The 20,353-nt window shown below is 40.3% G+C and overlaps 1 protein-coding gene across 1 annotated transcript; it reads left to right on the top strand.

Moving 5' to 3' along the window:
- Nucleotides 1–700: 700 nt before the first annotated feature.
- blnk (B cell linker) lies at nt 701–19,679 on the top strand (the record flags this gene model as incomplete). The annotated part of the gene is made up of 24 exons (XM_084470258.1): nt 701–769; nt 1,000–1,062; nt 11,224–11,270; nt 12,850–12,915; nt 13,283–13,329; nt 13,743–13,777; nt 13,970–14,084; nt 14,417–14,523; nt 15,026–15,095; nt 15,192–15,248; nt 15,487–15,512; nt 15,611–15,633; nt 15,740–15,790; nt 15,902–15,917; nt 16,036–16,084; nt 16,271–16,328; nt 16,430–16,457; nt 16,579–16,606; nt 16,712–16,787; nt 17,004–17,041; nt 17,180–17,232; nt 17,346–17,429; nt 17,573–17,728; nt 18,389–19,679. 24 exons carry the CDS (start codon nt 701–703, stop codon nt 18,503–18,505), a joined length of 1,479 nt encoding a protein of 492 aa, XP_084326384.1. The 3' UTR covers nt 18,506–19,679.
- Nucleotides 19,680–20,353: the final 674 nt, after the last annotated feature.

The following is a 20,353-nucleotide window of genomic DNA, read 5'->3' as shown; positions in this document are numbered from 1 at the left end:
ACCGCTTGTGTGTGGTCTCAGTGTGGCAAACAAAGGGTGTTGTCTGGTAGTAATTGTAGTCATGTCCACGCAAACGTGACTAATGTCAAACCAAACATGCTTTCTCTCTCATTGGTGGAAATTCTGGTTCCTAAAATAAAAGCCCCCCTCTGTACTTTGTGTCACTATGTCGATGTGTTCATTAGAATTACCCAGAATACCACCAATTAGGGACAGCAGATGGGCCAGTGGATTGGTTCGAGATCACAAAAAACTGGGATTGAGTCTTTACATGTGACTGTGAAATCAACCACTCTGGTGCACTTGGTTACAGCATTCACAACCATTGCTTTATCATTCTGTAACAAACTTCATCAAAAAAGCTGTCACCATTTCCCCTCAGGAAAACAAATATTGACTGATGCATTTTTTTAATAAAAACAATATGCTTAAGTGAGGGTTAACCACAGATGTTCAGCTGGTTTATGTGTAATATGACAAATTTAATACCTTGTAGTAATAAAATACTGCACTGTTCCTGATCTTTATAATGTTAAACAACTCCTGTGTGTGCACAATGTGCTTCTTTTTTTTTTTTCGTTTTAGGGAAGTCTCCATTTCCCTTTTCAGGGCAATTCTTTGATACATTAGGCGCTACAACCACAGTTTCAAACATTACTTTCAATTGCCCCATTGCTACTAAGAGCAGAGAGGGACGGACATGAACCTGCCGTCTAAAGTGGAGTGTGAGTGCTGGAACCCAGAGCAGGTGGCCCACTTCATGTACCAGGTAGGTGGTAATGTGCTTTTAGATTTGGGTTTGTGATAGCAAATTGAAACAGATCCACATTTCCAACCGGGAACACGTATGTGGTTAATGTACTTCATCAAGATACACATACATACATTAATTATTATTATTATTGTTTACACATGCATGACATGGTACAACTCTTTATCTTAAAGTGATTTGAATGCTTATAGTCTTTTGATTGTTTGTTGTTTTTATGCTCCATTCAGAAACAAATGCCAGAATGTGCTGAGACCGTCAACATATTTAAAATTAATGGGCATAGACTGCTGGTAAGTTCTTATCTGAATATCAACCTACTGTGTCTGTCCTTGGCAGTTTCTGTGGTAGCTATGTTCTACAAGGAAGAACATGATTCTGGCAGGTTTTTAAATACAAAAAAAAACTCCCACTGATACTCCAATTTATTCCAATAAATAGCCCTCAATATGTGCAATATAACAAATGTATTAAGAAAAACTGAATTTGCCAAGGTTTGAGATCACAGAAAACCTTCCGGTAGTTCCCGGGATTGTGCAATTGATAAATTGCACAATGAAATTGTAATTATGGGCTTCTGCTAATGAGGAAGTTTGTTTCTTCTGCTTTGCGAACCCCTGTGCTCGGCCTCTGACCTCTTCCTCGCCACGCTCTGATTGGAGCACGGTGAAGAGGTTCCATAAATTAAAGTGAACCAATGTTTGATTTGATATCGGTCTAGCATAGAAGACCACCAACAGCCACCAACCCGACCCCCAAACCCCTGTTAAGATGCGCTTAGAGCACCCATCGTCTCATGTTTTGTCGTCGCTGTTGTTGTTTCTGGTTGCTTCGGCTGTTTCATTTGTATCAGCCTCTGACAAGATTAATTCAAGCTGCGGGTCTTGTGTGTGATGAACTTTAAAAACAGGACTTGCGGTGTTGCGTGAGGAAAGCAGCGCTCCGCTTTTACTATTCATAATTCATTGACCCTAGGCGTGCTCTCGTTTTAGTAGCGATATCACAGCCATGAGCTTTACTTAATAAGAGCCATGAAATTCAGATGCAAAATAATTTACAATTCAATGCCCACCTCACCTTGCCTCCCTCGCCCCCTATCGCCTACCTCTTCTTGCTCCCCGTCGATCTGTCGATCTGGCTGGGCTCCGGCTTTCGGTCAAGGTTTTTAGACCAAAATCAATTCAAGTGATTTAAATTGCATCGGATTGACTTTGAAGTGGGACGATCAAGAAAGAAATACATGGGTGCATACGTCCACGGATTGATCAATTGCATTGCCGACTGACTTCCACTGACGCAACGTGGCGATGTGGTTATGAGGTAAACTTACGTGAGATTTGACCTCTGGGGGTTTCTGGTGTGTTCAGGTCAGAGCATGGACCACAACAGTGGGTAACACTGCCCCTGGTGCTTTATGATTCAGAGTATTAGCACGCAAACTCTCTCTCCAACTCAGACTTGGTCCTTCGTGGTTTCAGCTCTCCCTGCAGTATGACTCTTAGCATGCAGTAAGAGGACTTTGATGCCCTTCTTCTGGTTATTTATCAAGTTTTTATGTTTTATTTATTAGAGTGGGCAGGATTTATGTGCATTCATTGTACTCTAAAAGTGAGTGAGCAGGTTGGAGTCAGAATCTCAAAAGGTGGTTATGGGAAGTGAGGGACCTGGTTTTAACCTCTGACCTCTATACTGTCACTGTGGACGTGGAGTGTTGCAAACGTTTATACTGCTGGATTTGGTCTGTACTCATCGACCGACTGCTAAAAATAAACTCACTTATAGGGCTGCAACGATTCGTCGACGTTGTCTCTAAAAATTGATAATAGAAATAGTCGACAATGAATTCCATTGTCGACAATTGTCGCCAGGCGTGTTTTTCCAACGGAGTGAGGCATCTCACTTCATTACAATCTCTGCTGAGAGTTGCACATGTGCAATAGCGTCTCTGCCGAGCGGTAACATATACAGAAATGGCGGCGTCCTACACAGCATCTACGCGTACCAAAACTTCTAAAGTTTGGGAGCATCTTAGCCTGGATACGGCGAATAAAAAGATTACTTGCAAGGTTTGCAAAGCAGACCTTGCGTATCACGGCAGCATCTCGGTGATGCATGAACATTTAAAGAGAAAGCACGTCGGACAGTTGATCGAAACGGAGTCTGACTCGCCTCGGTAAGATTCAAGTAACATTCAAGCCAATACATTTTGTTTTTCAAATAAAATTATTATCTCGGTGGATAACCGCGCCCGTGGTGTGGAAACAGTGTGCTTAAATCCTTCCCAGCGCTTCATCCGAGCAGTGTTTGTAATAACGCTGTTTCAATTTTAATTTTTTCAGTAATGGGGTAATCTAACTAATTAATTTTTCTGTCGTTACAACGCCGTTACTGTTACTGACAGTTAAATGCGGTGCGTTACTATGAATTGATTGAATAAACTGTCTAATCCGAACACACCCCTGGCTGCACACACAAACTGCTAGTGAGGAGACCAGCTGGTTTAACAAAGAGATAAGCGATTATTATTGGCTAAGGCAGAGTCGTGTTTCATGGTAGCCAATCGGAGCCAGTGTTTTTACACACAAGCCAGGATACGCGTGCCACACGCACAGGCACACACAAACACCAAACAGATTCAATGAAGCAGTAGAAATGGCGAGTCCGGAGCAATCCGATGAAAAGTTGGCATTTTCAAGGTGGAGATATAAGCACTATAGTCTTTGCTCCTGAACATTATGTCCAGGAGCAAAGACTTTGTCGACATCCGTTGTAAGCAACTCTAATTTAATGAAGCATCCCACAACGACACACGCATCTACAAAGCTACTTTTTTTTTTTTTTACAGTAACGCAAATAATTACTTTCCCTGGTAAGTTACTTTTATTATAGAGTAATTCAGTTACTAACTCTGTTATATATATATATTGAATAAAAGATGCATTTTTCATTGAAGTACCCATTTTTCTTGTGTTTATTATCATTTGCCACATAATTAAAGCAACTTCATGCTAAATTTAAGAACAATTTAATAATTATCCGATTAGTCGACTTATCGTTTCAATAGTCTGTGACTAGTTGACTATTAAAATAGTCGTTAGTTGCAGCCCTACTCACTTACATGAAATTGAAGTTTCAATCTAAAAGCACTATGCAGCATTCAAGCTGCCCACACAAGATCCTCTAATATTAAATAACAATAAATTCCAGTGTGGGCTAAACAAATCAAAGCATTGTCAAAGGTCAATAAAATAAACTCTTAACCATTATGACCGAGACACTAACAATTTCCATTTCCATCTGCCCCCATTCCTTTACCACATGCTGCAGCCTACAAAACAACACAGGCCCCTGACCAGGGTTGCTAAGTTACATGACTCAGACACTGGGTGCTCTCTATATGGACGGCTAGAGTCCGCTGCTCCTTCACTACTCATATCTCAGCGACTCTGAATGAACCGTCTGCTCACTATGATTCATCCCGTTAACTGGTGAGCGGGAACGGATATGCTTATTGACATGCAGATTTTTTTTATTTTTTATTAATTATCTTTAATTATCTTTTTTTTTTTTTTTTTTAATATTTTTATTGGAAAACCACAATACAATACTACAGTCACGGAAATACAATTTACCTTTTTCCTTTTTTTTTTTTTTAAACATATGCATATGCACACGGCAACATATACACATAAACAACCAAAATACCCCCCCAAAAAAAAACAAAAAACCACTCTGATAGGAATATAGAAGAAAACAATTAAATTGAATTACAGAGTACCGTGTAATAAACAAAGAACAACCACCCACCCCCGCCCCCACTCAGCTCAACATGACCAACACACAAATTACTGGTTATTTATGCAATACAAAAGATACAACAATAACAGACACCCAATCAATTAGGTAGTACCTTTAAATTAGTGAAATAGGAAATAAAGGGTTGCCATTTGGAGAAAAATTTGACTGTACATCCTCTTAACGTGTACTTAATTTTCTCAAGTCTCAAAAAAAACATGACATCTTTGAGCCACTGGGAGATAGAAGGATATTTAACAGACTTCCAATGTAACAATAAGGAACGTCTTGCTAGTAAGGATGTGAAAGCTATAATGTCCTTTTGTGTAGGGTTAAGTGCAAGTGTAGGGTCAGGAATCCCAAATATAGCAATCAGAGGACAAGGTTGGAGATTAACCCCAAGAACAGAGGACATAATAGCAAAATAACCCACCCAGAAACCATTCAGATCAGGACAAAAAAAAAACATGTGGCTAAGATGACAAGGAGAGCCATGGCATTTATCACATTTGTCTTCCACTTCCGGATATATTTCAGATAGTCTAGACTTGGAAAAATGTACCCTGTGTAAGACCTTAAATTGAATAAGTCCAAGCCGAGCACAAGAGGTGGTAGATCGTATCCTCTCTATGGCCTGTTCCCAGGACTCCTCATGTATTTGTATTCCCAGCTCCCTTTCCCATGTACACTTAAGTTTAGCGTTAGAGTGGTCGCTAAAAGCTAAGATAATACCATACAGCTTTGAAATGATTCCTCTGCGATGAGGGACAAATGAAAGCATGGTTTCCCACTGGTGTTCAGGAGGTAAAGAGGGGAAATTAGGGAAACGCTTAGCCACAAAATTACGAGTTTGAAAATAGCGAAATAGATGAGTAACAGGAAGGTCATAGCGAAATGACAAATTGGCAAAACTATCAAAGACACCATTTACATATAAATATCTGAATTGTGTAATACCCTTATCATACCACACTGAAAATGTCGAATCCGAAAGCGATGGAGGAAATAGATGGTTGTTATTTAGAGGACCCAAGGAAGATGCAGCTATAAATTTAAAGTGCCGTCTAAATTGATACCAGATTTTGAGAGTGTTAAGGACCACTTGATTATCAGTATATAGAGAGGGTTTTATAGGTAAAGAAGAATAAAGTAGAGCAGGTATCGAAGATCCCCTACAGGATGACAGTTCCAATTTACACCAAGAGGATTCAGGAGACTTTAACCAATAGCAAAGTTTATGGATGTGAGCTGCCCAATAGTAAGTTAGAAAATTAGGTAATGCAAGACCTCCACTAAGTCTGCATCTCTGCAGTAAAGTTTTACGAACCCTAGGTGATTTCCCACCCCAAATAAAAGAACAAATTATCTTATCCAGTGAGTCAAAAAACTGTTTTGGCAGAAAAAGAGGAACTGATTGGAATAAAAATAGAAATTTTGGTAAAATATTCATTTTAACAACATTGATCTTGCCAATTAATGATAGGGGGAGGTTACCCCATCTCTGAATATCAGATGTAATCTTTGAGATAAGGGGAGTGAAATTTGCAGATGCAAGGCCAGATAAAGTACGAGTCACATTAATACCTAGGTATTTAAACCCTGATGGACTAAATTGAAAAGGTAAATCCGACTGTTGAATATGACATGCTGCAGTATTAATGGGAAAACACTCACTTTTCCCCAAATTTAATTTATAACCTGAAAAGGCGCTTAAGTTCTTCAAAATACTTGAAACAGCAGGGATAGAGAGTGTAGGATCAGTTATATACAATAACAAATCATCCGCATACAGCGACAATTTGTATTCAATTCCATTACGGGTGATTCCTTTGAATAAGGGAGAATATCTTAATGTAATAGATAGAGGCTCGATAGCGATGGCAAAGAGCAAAGGTGATAAAGGACAACCCTGGCGACATCCACGTCCAAGGGCAAAATAATCTGAATAAACATCATTAGTATGGACACTTGCCTTAGGGGACGAATAAAGGAGGCGAATCCAAGAGATAAATTTATCACCAAATCCGAATTTCTTCAGAACTGCAAACAAGTACTCCCACTCTACCCTATCGAATGCCTTTTCAGCATCCAAAGAAATCACAAGTTCAGGAAGTTCAGCCGAATGTTTTGAGTAAATTATATTGAAAAGTGTACGGATATTAAAAAACAATTGACGACCCTTTATAAAACCATTTTGCTCTTCGGATATAATATGAGGAAGCACACTCTCTAAACGGGATGCAATTACTTTAGCCAACACCTTTACATCAGCATTAAGCAGAGATAATGGTCTATAGGAACCACATGAGGTTGGATCTTTGTCCTTTTTGAGAAGGAGAGCAATAGTGGCTTGTGTCAAGGTTGGTGGTAATAATCCACTGTCCAAGGATTTGTTGAATACTGATAAAAGCAGCGGTGCCAATTTACCAATAAAAGTTTTGAAAAATTCTATCGGAAACCCATCAGGGCCTGGGGCTTTGTTAGATTGCATAGCTTTAATTGCATTTGATACTTCTTCAAGGGAGAGTGGGGAGTCCAGATGCGTGGCGGTATCAGTACCAATGACAGGATTTGACAGATTCTGAAGAAATTTGTTCATTTCAGTGTTGTCTGTAGGAAATTCAGATTTATATAATGACGAATAAAATGATTTAAAAGTAGCATTAATTTCCAGAGGATCCATAGTAATAGTGTCACAAGTATTTTTAATACTAGGAATCAAACGGGAAGTGGCCTGTCGTCGTAGCTGATGTGCCAGTAAACGACTTGCCTTGTCGCCATGTTCATAATATGAACCACGACTGCATAGTAACAAGCGCTCTGCCTCTTTAGTTGAGATAAGATCAAATTCTGCTTGCAACTCAACACGCTGCTTAAGTAATTCGGGAGAGGGGTTCAGTGCACATCTTCGATCAAGGTTACTAATCTCAGATGCAAGTATATTAAGCCTAGCATTAATCTTTTTATTAGAGAGAGCAGAGTAAGAAATAATTTGACCTCTCAGGTAACATTTAAGTGTCTCCCACACCAATGAATCTGAGGAGGAGTCATTTTGATTGAAAGACAAGAACTCGTCAATAGAGTTTGAAATATGTTCGCAAAATTCTTTGTCTGCCAAAAGAAGAGAGTTAAATCTCCAAAGTGGTGGGCTACGTTTATAGGTAGAAAATTGAATATCCAATAATAAAGGGGAATGGTCTGATATTACAATACCTAAATAATCAGATGAATTTACGCACAAATCAAGTGTATTGTCAATAAAAAAGTAATCGATCCTAGAGTATGAATGGTGCACCTGGGAGAAGAAAGAGAATTTTTTAATAGAAGGGTTACGAGCCCTCCATGGATCAATAAGACCATTCTGTTTCATAAAATCAGAAAATGTTTTAGACATAGCAGATTGAGTCAGACTGCGAGGATTAGACCGATCCAAGATTGGGTCAAAAACACAATTTAAATCTCCTCCGAAGATCAGCAGGTGTGTGTTCAAGAAGGGGATGTTACTCAGCAATCTGTTAGCGAATTCAACATCATCGAAATTCGGAGCATATACATTTACGAACAGAACCTTTCTTTGCATTAGGGTACCAGCAACCATGAGGTATCTGCCATTCCTATCAGCAATAACATCAGTGGATGAGAAGTTAACTTTTTTGTTAATTAAAATGGCGACTCCTCTAGCCTTTGAATTAAAGTTTGAGTGGAAGACTTGACCTACCCAAGGGCAATGTAATCTATGGTGATCTTTAGTGCGAAGGTGAGTCTCCTGTAAAAACACTAAATCTGAGTTTAAACGTTTCAAATGTGCAAAAACCTTAGATCTTTTGATAGGATTACCCATACCTCTGATATTCCAACTGATAAATCTGAGAGGTGTGCCTGACCCAGCAATGCTGGGATCTATATTGCTATTAACCATTTAAAAATATATAAATGTTCATAGAGAGCCAAAGTGGGACACCCTCCCCCCAACATACCCCTAAACATAAATACACCCAAAGTCCCCATATAACCACAGAACAGAGGAGACAGCAGTGTTTCCCACAATAACCAAAAGTTGTCCACAATAGCGTTGAACAACCCGGAGACTACACGGAACATACAAAAGAGAGAAAAAGAGAGAAAAAACTCCCGCCGATCTCGACATTATTCAACAGTATACGCGCAATGATAAACATGTTATATTGAAAAAGCTCACATATTGTTTCACTCAGAGATCAGAGTCTTGACATAGCCGCTGGCTTCCTCCGCTGAAACGAAGTCCTTCTCAACACCGTTGTATGTGATGCGAAGTCGCGCTGGATGCATCAGTCCATACCGAGCACCGTCAAGGCCACGGAGTTGGCGTCTGACCTCGTTGAATGCAGCCCGAGCCCGGGCTATCTTGGCGGTGTGGTCAGGGAAGACTGAGATGGTCAAGTCTCTGACTTTAATCTGTCGGAGCTCTCTGGCGCGGCGCAGAACGTCAACACAGTCACCGCAGTAGTGAAATCTGCACACAATGGCTCGTGGACGCTCACCGGGCTTGGGTTTGGGTTGGAGGGTCCGGTGGGACCGGTCCAAGAGCGGCTCCTTTACCAGACCGAACGCCTCCGTCAGTAAGGCGGCTACAGCAGTAGTGGTACAGGTGTCAGGGCCCTCCGGTACTCCCACAATCCTGATGTTGTTCCGCCGTGATCTGGACTCCAAGTCCTCACATTTATTTTCCAGCTTGGCTACGTTAGCTGTAAGGGACTTGATAGTAGTTTTCATCTCGGCGATGTCATCGGAGCACTCGGTGAGTGAGTGCTCCATCTCTCCGACCGTACCTTTCAGCTCGGACACGGTAGCATCGGTAGCAGCTCTATCGTTCGCCAGCTGTGTCTTCACCGCTTGTAGGTCGAGCTTAATAGTAGACAAAGCATCCCCGAGAGTGTCCTGAAGTTCCTTCTTAAAAATATCAGCAATATCTTTCCTCAGTGAGGCCAGCAACTCGAGCCTGAGGGCGGTGGTGTCGAGGTTAGCGTGAGTCGCGGCGATCTGTGCAGGAGCCGATGGCTCACCCAAGCACGCGGTCGCGGTTTGTGGACCGGGCCGCAGGTGCGTCTGAACAGTATTGCGAGTTTTAGAGTTTTTTGCAGACATTTTACGCAGTTCAGAATCAAACTTCCCAACCAAGAAGTAATGCGGAGTAAAAAAAGACAAAATATGTGACTAAAAAGCGCAGATTAATTACAATTTTAATCGAAATCGGCAGGAGCCTCCAAACTCACGTCCTACTCCATTAAAGCTCAGCAGCGCCCCCCAATTATCTTTTTAATAATAATAAGGGATCATAGATCAAATATAAGAATACCTTGCATTTCTTGATTCGTATTGTGTCATTCAATCCTCATTCATCATTCTGGTGTTGGTGTTATATTGAGACGTCTGATGTGGTATGATGGAGTAGGAGGGACGTTTATTTTTAGCGGATCTTTCCCTTTACACCTGAAGATGTGGGTGTGGCGTCTCATTTGAGCTGGCAGAGACACTAGCCATAAATTATTCAGGCAGGGAGGCAGACACTGGGGCAAGCTACCTGATAATATATTCAGTGTCAAAAAAGCTATGTCTGATTTGAAACAGATGTTTTTTCTCTCTATCTTCAAACGCCCTTACGCTGTAACCCAGCACCAGAATCAAGCATGCTCTGTGTGTGAGGGGGAGGGTTTTGAGGATGCTCTCTGAAACGGGGTAAAGCCGATTTCATATCATAAGTCATGTGACACATTGATTTTTTTTCTTCTAATTTTCACAAACAGTGCTGGCCTATGATGTTGGCGTTTTGCTGACGTGTTGCTGAAACTGTACCATCCACCACATATACCAGGTCCCATACACATAGGGGAACGGTGGATGTTATGATCTAATGATCCAATGTTCATGATCTACTATTGTATATTGATTGCCAGAAGTTTGCATGTCTCCGAAACTATCAAACCAAATCCTTGATTTATGCACTGTATATACTGTTCTAGCACTGCTTACCAAACATTGTCATGCTAATATGGATTAGTTTTTTTATCACAACTTTGAAAAAAGTAAATTAAATAGGGAAGCGAACGGAGTAAGAGGTGACCTGCAGCAATGAATTATGAATGGAAAGGGAAATACATAATTTAGAGGATTTTTGTTGCATATTTTATGGTAATAATTTTTCTATACTTTACAAACCAGTTTCCTCATTTGAGAACATAACTACTGTAACCAAAACGAGTAATTATGAATTGTGATTATTGTATTATTGCATATATTTTTCCATAACATTCTTTAAACTAAATAGTTGTTGATTAAATAAGAAATTTCTGAAAAAATATGAACACATGTTTTTATTAAATATAGACCCCAAGTTGTGTCCACACACACACACACACACACACACACACACACACACACACACACACACACACACACACACACACACACACACACACACACACACACACACACACACACACACACACACACACACACACACACACACACACACACAGTCAGGGATATACTGCCATCTTGTGGTTTGTAGCAGATATTGTACTTCTGTTTTGATGTTACAAGTTTTTATTATTTCATCCTACTGTAGTTTGCATTTATGATATGTCGCTGTTGAATTCTCCATTTCTCACTTTTTTTTACAGAGTCTGTCCCACAGTGACATCAGCAGGTTCAGCCTCGTCCAGCAACCGTAAGGACCTATTCACTCCCTCTCTTCTTCAATTCAAAAGCTAGTCCAGTAGACCTTTTATTTTAAGTTAATATATATGTTAGTACTTTATTGAACACAGACCAGAAATGTGGATGCAAATGTAACATGTGTGTATATACAAACGGGACTGCATTCTTCGTAAATTGTTAAACTGGTGCCTTACATTCCTAACCAGTTTTGGCTGATATATAACTAATATAGGTAGGTCCTCAGCAGCAAACCCTGTTGACTTTTCATGTATATTTTCGCAAGTTCCCTTTTATCCTGTTAGTTCCTACCATAAACTCTTGTAATCAGGAAGTTACAGAGAGATGTCCTAAAGAGACTTAAACATCATCTCTTCGGTTACATAACATCAATGTACACATCTATAAAACTTCCCATATAAGTCAAAAAAATGGGTCTCTCCTTGAACAAATATAAAGGCATACCTTTCACAATGAATCATGTGCTATTCCTGGAGCAGGTGAGCAATGCATTTCTTGGTATTATTTCCTTAAAGTACACATAAGTATTAACTCTGTTATCAGAGTCCTTCCTGATACCAACACCGTGAAGGAATCCTCTTGCGCCTGTCTTTCTTCCCCTGTATCTGTCTGTCTGTGGTCATGGCTATGTAAGCAATTTCATGTTACAATTACTACATCTTCATACTTGCCACACAGCGCGCAAACACACACAAAAAAGTAGTAAAATAATGATTAGCTTGACAAAATAATCTTTGTCTTATTTTAAAACTTGTAGCAGGTGTCAGAAGGGTGTGTGAGTGAGTGAGTGAGTGAGTGAGTGAGTGAGTGAGTGAGTGAGTGAGTGAGTGAGAGAGAGAGAGAGAGCGCGCAGTGCAGTGCAGGGGTGGAAAAAAAAGCAGAAGTGATCATTCTTACAGTCATGGTTTGAATGAATCCCTCCCTACCTACTATATGCCAACGTAATGACTGACTTCATGCAGCTCCCTCAGACGGTTGGAGACATGTTTTATACCAGCACGTAACGGCTGAAGTAATGAATGAGTATGGAACAATTCAGTAGATTCACTGCTCCTGCTACTGCAAAACTTCGGTAAGAATCTAGCCCTGATTCCTGATTGGTTGATAGATTAACAGATAAACAGTTAATAGAAAACTTTTTACAACAACAATAACACCATAGGTCGTTTGAAATTCGGGTTATGTGGAATTTGTAGTATTCAGAATACAATACAAATGACATGTGTGATATTTGTTGCCATGTTTTCATGTTGAACCACCTAGTGATTCAACCAAAGAACACTGTTTACCATGGTTAGAAGCAGTTTCTAAACAAGCTTGAATTAAAGTGTAGCATAAGGACAAGCTGATGATGATGATCGGGGAAGCTGCTGCTGCCAACGTGGAGTGGGAGATGACTTACCCTATAGACTTCTTCATCTCCCATGCCCATTATGTTCCAGTGTTTGTTCACTGTGCTGTACGTCAGCTAACTATTAGCGCGAGCGCCGGTGCGGGTATGTGCATGTCACGTAACGCTAGGAGTGGACGACAATGGAGATCAATGTGTTTTTTTGAATGTGTTTTTTTAGGCAACTCCAGAAAATCGTCCAGGACATCAATAAGAATGAAGGCAGCCTCCTTAACAAATTGAGAAGGTGAGTTTTTTTTCTAGTAGCTCATTTAAATGGTGATTAAACACGTTGTTCTCTGATTGTTTTTTTCCAACCACCCCCTCAACGAATATTGCGCATGGGTGGACCCATGTGTAACTGAAGAGGCAAATTCCTCTTTCATTTAAATATTACGTTGAAAATAGACATTGAAAGAGTCATTGAAGAACCTTAACAGCTGGCTGCTTTCTCGCTTTCCTTTCTAAAAAAAAAAAGGAAGAAAAGGAAGACATTGAAACTCTCAATATAATAGCCTGTACTAGTAGCAACATGCTAAGACGCCCTATTGAAATACGCATTAAATGATGTGTAAAGAAAAGGATGTTAACCAAATTATATTTTTTCCCTTTAGACTCAAAGTCAAACCAGGCCCAAAAGTTCCAGAAAGAGATTACCAAGGTACCTACAGCCCATTGATCGCACATAATTAATTTAAGTTATTAAGGTATTTTAGTTTATTATCAAACCATGCTCAGTTGGTTTGCCTTGGATGCCTGTTTCACATCACACTATTTACATAGAATTGTGTGACGATCAGATTCAGACCGGAGGTGATGCTTCCTGGGCTATGATGCTTGTCTCCCACACACGTCATATGGAACTAGAATAGATGAACGGTCGTTAACGTTATGCCAGTCAATATGGCCATATCATTTCAAAAATAGCAATACCACTCACAAGAGCATGCACACGCAGAGAGAGAGATCCCATCAGAATATAGGCGCAGTGAGCTGTGGCACATGGAGTATGATCATTGTATATCCACTTATATATAACTTGTATATCCGTTATCCACTTATTTTGGCTTCCAGGGGAACATGTGGAGGACATTGAGAGATGGTCTGATGTATGTAATGCTCTACATTTCTAAATAATTTCTCAAATACTACAAGTGCTTCTCTTATTAATAAGAAGAATTATTGTTATTATTATTATTATTATTATTATTATTATTATTATTATTATTATTATTATTAATAATAATATATATATATATATATATATATACATATATATATATATCTTCCTATTGACAAAGGAGAGTGATGAATACGAGGAGCCCCAGGAAGGGAACGCTGCCTATGAACCTCCCCCCGCTCACAGAGTCTTCACCCCCTCGTCATCCTCCACCTTCTCCAGGGATGACTACATCGGTGAGTAGCTCCGCCTGGGCAGCAGGTCGGCTATCCGGCCCAAAATGCCTCATGTCAATGAGCACAAAACACCTGGCTGCTTTCATTTCTTGCTTAACATACCTTCGAAAACAAATTAAGAACACAGAAGTAAAGTAAAGAAAAAAGGAAAACAGAAGTGGTGCCTCCCCCCAGCTCCAAGTGCCTTCTGGCGCCCTTGCTACTTCATCACACTTTTCTTTTCTTTCACAGATTGCTGACCATACGCTGTAGAAAACACGAGCACGATGTGGGGCTTCCCACTGTTGAATTAGCCAAACGCCTAACAGCTCGCTTCTGCTTCCCTTTTTTAGACAGCTGCCGAATCGAGAGCCGAGCCGACCAGCTACCCAGGAAACCCCAGCGCCCAGCCAAGGCCACCAAACCGCTGCCCCCAAAGCCACGCCAGCCCAGTGACGAGGTGACGCTTGTTTTAGAGTTGGGTGGTGTTGCCGTGTATATCTAGGGTGCGATTTGTGATTATCCCCCCCCCAAAAAAAAAAAAGCCAGAGGGGGATCACTCACATCCCCCTGTTTTTTTTTTGTTTTTTTTGGGGGGGGTAATCAAATGTTTCATGTCTTTTTAGTTTGCATTAAGGATGAATGTTCAACTGTTCGAAATGTAGGCTAATAGGAACTACCATTAACTTAAAAAAAGAATTAGGCATGTTGATTGCCTATTTTTTCATGATAAAAAACACAACACCCCCCCCCCCCCCCCCCTCCTGCATATATGCAATACATAAGCTGTTTCTATGTTATGGATTTTCTGTGTGAACCGTTAGATCTATATGGATGTTTTGCCTCCTTCTTCTTTATTTGTTCTTAAAGATACACTGAAGCAGGCAAGGGGCCATCTTGCATGTGTTGCACCAGGGGTTGAGAGGTTTATGACTCATTCATGTGCTGATTTGTTGTTGTAGGAGGATTACATCGATCCAGAGCTGGGTAACCAAGGCGACTACATAGAGCCTACAGAGAACCCCCCACTTAGTAAGATTTATAAGAGTGTGTCCCTTTGATGAAAACGGTTCTGCATCACAATGAGAATAACAATAAGAATCTTAACACCTCTAATGTATGTCACAGGTGTAAATAGCAGCCCTATGGTGTCAAAAACCCAGTGGAAACTCCCATGTGATCCTGGTAAGTAGCATTTCCAGTCACAACCCAGTTATCAGTCAGTACAGCTAATATGGGTGGAACCTGCACAATAATAATGTTGACTGTAGAGAAACATCCAGAAATGCAACTGCTACATACACTACAATGTGTCGGCAATCATGAACATGAACATGAACATGCAATGATTCATGAGTTTGAAGAAAACTGTCCCATGACATGGGATATTGAGTTTCTAACTTTGGTCTTGATTTTGTTTTAGATGTTTATGAAGTGCCTCTCCCAGAGGTAGGTCCAGTTTAAAATGATGATACTACTACACATACCTAATAACACAAAAATAACATTGGAACTGACATCTGGTCCTACGTTTTACCATCTTAAAGGAGAATATTCCATCAGGAAGCAGGTGCGTTTCACATGCGCTTGTTTTATTGTTGCTATTCTATTCACATATATTTTGTGTTTGTAAATCAATCCACCTGAAACCAATTATTCTTATGTCTACATGACAGGTTCGGCCTAAAAACACAAACGCAAACAATGCCACCAATAGTCAGACCCAGGTAGGCTGGTAGCCATTACCAGTCAATTTACATTCATATTCCAATAATAAACACAGATTATTTTGTGTTGTTGTATCACCAGAATAACGTTGTCTATTTTTCTTCCTCCAGACTCATGAGACCTCAGGTAAGCAAGATCAACTGACAAATCTTGCTAACCTTTAGGTCTGTAAATATGTAATTCATTCTTGTTGGAATACAAGATGATATTGATGATGATGTTGTTTCCTTTTCTCTTTATCCAGATCTCTGAAACATCTCAGGACACGTATGAAGTTTGTGACCCTGATCATAGTAAGTGTTAAACAAAATGAACCTTTAATATTGATACTCAATATTCAATTAATTTATATGTAAAACAAAGAATAGCTTGCATGTTAACAAAAGATAATAAGTGATAATCAAATTAAATTCCTGTAATCAAATTCCAGTTTATGACCACTTATGGATTTGTTAATTGTTTGATCGCATTTTATCTAGGTCCAAGTCTAAGGACCGAGAGGGAACCGCCTCTACCACCAAAACCATTGCTCAGAGAGTAGGGTTCTGTATATGTGAATGACAAACAATAGTTTTCCTTTGTTTAGATATTAAGAGAAGGCTTGATTCATTGTTAATCACGTTCTCTCCTTATTTTAGAAAGCCACCCAACCCAGTTACAAGAACGGTGAGTTAAGTTTTCATGACATGAAATCCCTATATGGACATGTTGCATGTGTGACATTATGTGTGTGATACATTATGTATGTATGTGTGTGACATTATGTATGTATTCCCTTTACATATAGAGGCTAATTAAACACAAAGAACCTCAAAGTAAGTCCACACACCATTATAATTTACCATTGAAATATATGACCATACTAATCCCTCAAGGGCTATGATAGAAGTCTCAACTGAATTACTTCTATCTCCCTACAGTTCAAACACTGCCCATGATGAACAGTGACCCGCCACAACCTCATAAGATGTTCACTGCTGATTTCAGACGACCAATGTAAGATGATTCAGCTTATATTACCACAAATCTCTATAAACTCACCAATCTTTCAAATATAGATTGTATTAGCTAGTTGGTCCACATAGTTGGATAGTTCTGAGGCAGAGCCATCACAAAGTGTTGATGTGATGCGGTTCATCAAATACATTTTTAGTTTAGTGTAACCTGTGTGAGAGAGGTTAAGCTTGTTCTGTCCCCTTACCCACACTGCAGGATTCCTTTTCCTCATCCACAGATGTTGAACCCCCACAGTAAGTAAGACCCTTTCCTCCTCGAATGGACAACATGTTCCTCCAAACCTCCTGGGCTCATGAAACTGAGAGCCCAAAACCCACCTTTGACTGTCAGAGTGGAGAGCAGACTTTTGACTTGTTTCCCTGCCATCTTAGGACAAGCCGAACTGAGCTCAATGGTTGAAAATGGATTGCAGGACATGGACAAGGTTATTCATTTCTCAACCCTATTTGCATAACAACCTGATGGTTTCACGATACAATGAGGGTATAGGGTAGCGATTTTGTGAAATAACGTTAATCTATTTGCTTCTACTTACAGGAGTCCGACATTTATAGACAACCCTGGTATGCTAACACGTGCAGCCGCAGGGCTGCTGAAGAGGCCCTGATTCAATCCAACAGGGTCAGAAAACCATATTATAAAACATCAGTGATACTGATCTGAAGTCAGTCATGCAGTTGTTTGACCTCAACTTCCCCTCATAGCAGGCCATGAACCAAAAATCAGTAAGTGGTTATTCAAAGTGTTCCCTTTCTACGTCGTAGGATGGCTCCTTCCTAGTGAGGAACAGTTCTGGGCAGGACAGGGAGCAGCCCTACACGTTGGCGGTGCTCTACAATGGCAAGGTGTACAACATCCCCGTGCGGTTCATCCAAGCCACACAGCAGTACGCACTCGGACGGGAGAAGAAAGGAGAGGAGGTATAGCGCATGAGATGACATGTTCCTCAATGCATGGAGGTCGGTCATATTTAAAAGGCAGATTGATCTGGTCTGGATTGCCCCGTTATATGCAATGCCAACTCTTTGAAAAATAATTCTGCAAAGAGCCTTGTGCAGTCCAATGACTGGACGGTTTATGATATGGTGTTACCTTTTAGAGTTGCTTATCATTTCAACAGTTTCAGCGTTATGTTTTCTAACTGTTGTTTTTATCTATTTTACAATGCAGTTCTAACCATTTATTGTTTTGTTTTTAAGTAAGTGAGACAGGGGGTATATATATTAAATATATAAGACATATAACCATGTTTAAAACAAAACAAAAACGATTTTGGGTTCACTGCCCTGAAAATGGTCTGCTGCACGTATCATAACTGCCACAACATTGTGAAAGAATGTCATCTGGATCGCTAGCCAGATACATTTTCCTAATATTTCTCCCCATCACCACTATTAGCAAAACATGTATAATCGATCTGAAATACTTTGGATGACATTCAACCTGAAAATCCTTCGTTAATTATTAGGAACCTGTAAGTGCATTCTAATTTCCCCAACATGTAATCACCTAAATATGCTGTGTCCTTTAAGAAGATCGATCATCACCTGGATCTAACGTCGCTCCTCTCTCCCTTTTAGTATTTTTCCAGCGTCTCCAGTATCATCAAGAACCACCTGAAGAATCCTCTGGTGCTGATTGACAGCCAGAGTTACACCAGGGACACCACCAAACTGCAGCATGTAGTGAGGCCTTAGGTCATCTCAACGTTAGTCCACACACAAGACTGGCACATAGTCAACAGTGGCATTTTCATCCTCTCAGCTGTATCAGACAGCTGTTTACAAAGCTATATTGTGCCTGGACAAAACTCCTGAGGCGGCCAATGTAGGAACATTTGGCAAGAAACAGAAGCCTAATCATTCAGGCCATATCTGTTTGATTTCCACTGAAAGAACAGCAGCGAATGTGTAGTTCGATTGCTGCTCAAGACTGCAAGAAACCAGGAACTCGTTCCTCGAATGAAACCAATAACCAGCTGTCTAGTTTGGTATCGATGCTCTATGGCTGATATGTTTTGTTAAAAATCCTATTTGGCAAGCTAAGCACTAATGTTCAGAATCAAACATAAATGGCATCTTCTCTTAAACTGAGTGATACTGAGGGGTCGGTGTTGGGCTGTGTATACCTAGTGAGGATTTCATTCTTTCCATGCACACAATGACTTGGCCTTGACAACATTACTTCCCCCTCAGCTGCTCACCGGTGTGCCTGTGTGTGTGCATATATGTGTTTGTGTGTGTGATGAATGCGGAAAGAGAAAGGCAATAAGATAACTGATAAGTGTGTGTGTGTGTGTGTGTGTGTGTGTGTGTGTGTGTGTGTGTGTGTGTGTGTGTGTGTGTGTGTGTGTGTGTGTGTGTGTGTGTGTGTATTCATAATGGATCTTTGCAGTCGCAGGGGATGACCAAGAAGTCCTTGTGAAACCCATGCCTTGTAGCAGGGCTGTGGTAAGCTGTACGTAATAGGTGAACCACAGACTTATCATTAAGGATTAGCACACAAATACTGCATATGAGCTGTCAATATTGTTCATATTGCAACACTCACATCCTGGAAACAAAAGTGTGGTTTTCTTCAAAAATACATTTGTTGGATTTGATACAAAGAGTTGTTCCGTTATTCGGTACATTCTGTAGTGAGGAGTGAATTGCCCCTACCAATCATATTGTTGTCCTGAACTGACACATGCCCAATGACACAATGTCTTTGTTCACCAGCCTTCCTAAACATAGCTCAACTAGCTTCGCTGTAATGTACATAGCTGTGCTGTAAATATTGTAATGACCATTTAGTCACTCAGTAGCAGTTGGGCATCTTGCTCATGGACGCCCTCTATAGTCAGACAGCAGCCATGGTGGGACATACGAACCCAGAATCTTTTATATTTATTAAAAAATGTAATACCATGTGGTAATATAATACTGCACCATGCCTTTTCCTTATTAAAATTGCAACTGTACCAGGCAGCACTGCTTTGGTTTACACACTTGGTTCAGGGTCATTGACTGATCTGGGTCTGATAACACAATCCGCAGCGACCCTCACCCACATCCAGCCCTCCATAAGATCCACTTTGTTTACTACACTCAAACTGACCCCAATGCTGTTAATTGAGTAACCTGATGCGTCTAACTAGACACCATTTGGGACAGGGTAATCTTCTAGGCCTCCTGCTATACATTCCTGAGATTCACGCTCTCCCACACAATCATACAAATACAAAGTCATCTTCATTTTTTTCAATTTTTTAATTATTTTTTTCAAATCATTGTTTACACATTGCAGGGGAAGCATCTTCGTAGCCCAAAATAAACAAATGAAAAGCAAATAGATTTGAGCAGCCTTGAATAAGTAACAGGGGCACAGTGAAATATTACTTGCTCTGAAGCGTGCTCCCCCTCCCCTCCCCACGTTCCCTCATTCCCTCCAACCCACCCAATCTGTCCCCACCCTTTAACATGATAAGATCAAGGTATTGAACAATTAAAATAAGAGAAAAAAGGTGAAAAAGAAAGAAGTAATAATTTAAAAAAATAAGGGAC

Source organism: Micromesistius poutassou (genome assembly GCF_964030765.1).
Source record: "Micromesistius poutassou genome assembly, chromosome: 7".
NCBI lineage: Eukaryota > Metazoa > Chordata > Actinopteri > Gadiformes > Gadidae > Micromesistius > Micromesistius poutassou.
This window is presented reverse-complemented; position numbering and strand designations above follow the sequence as displayed.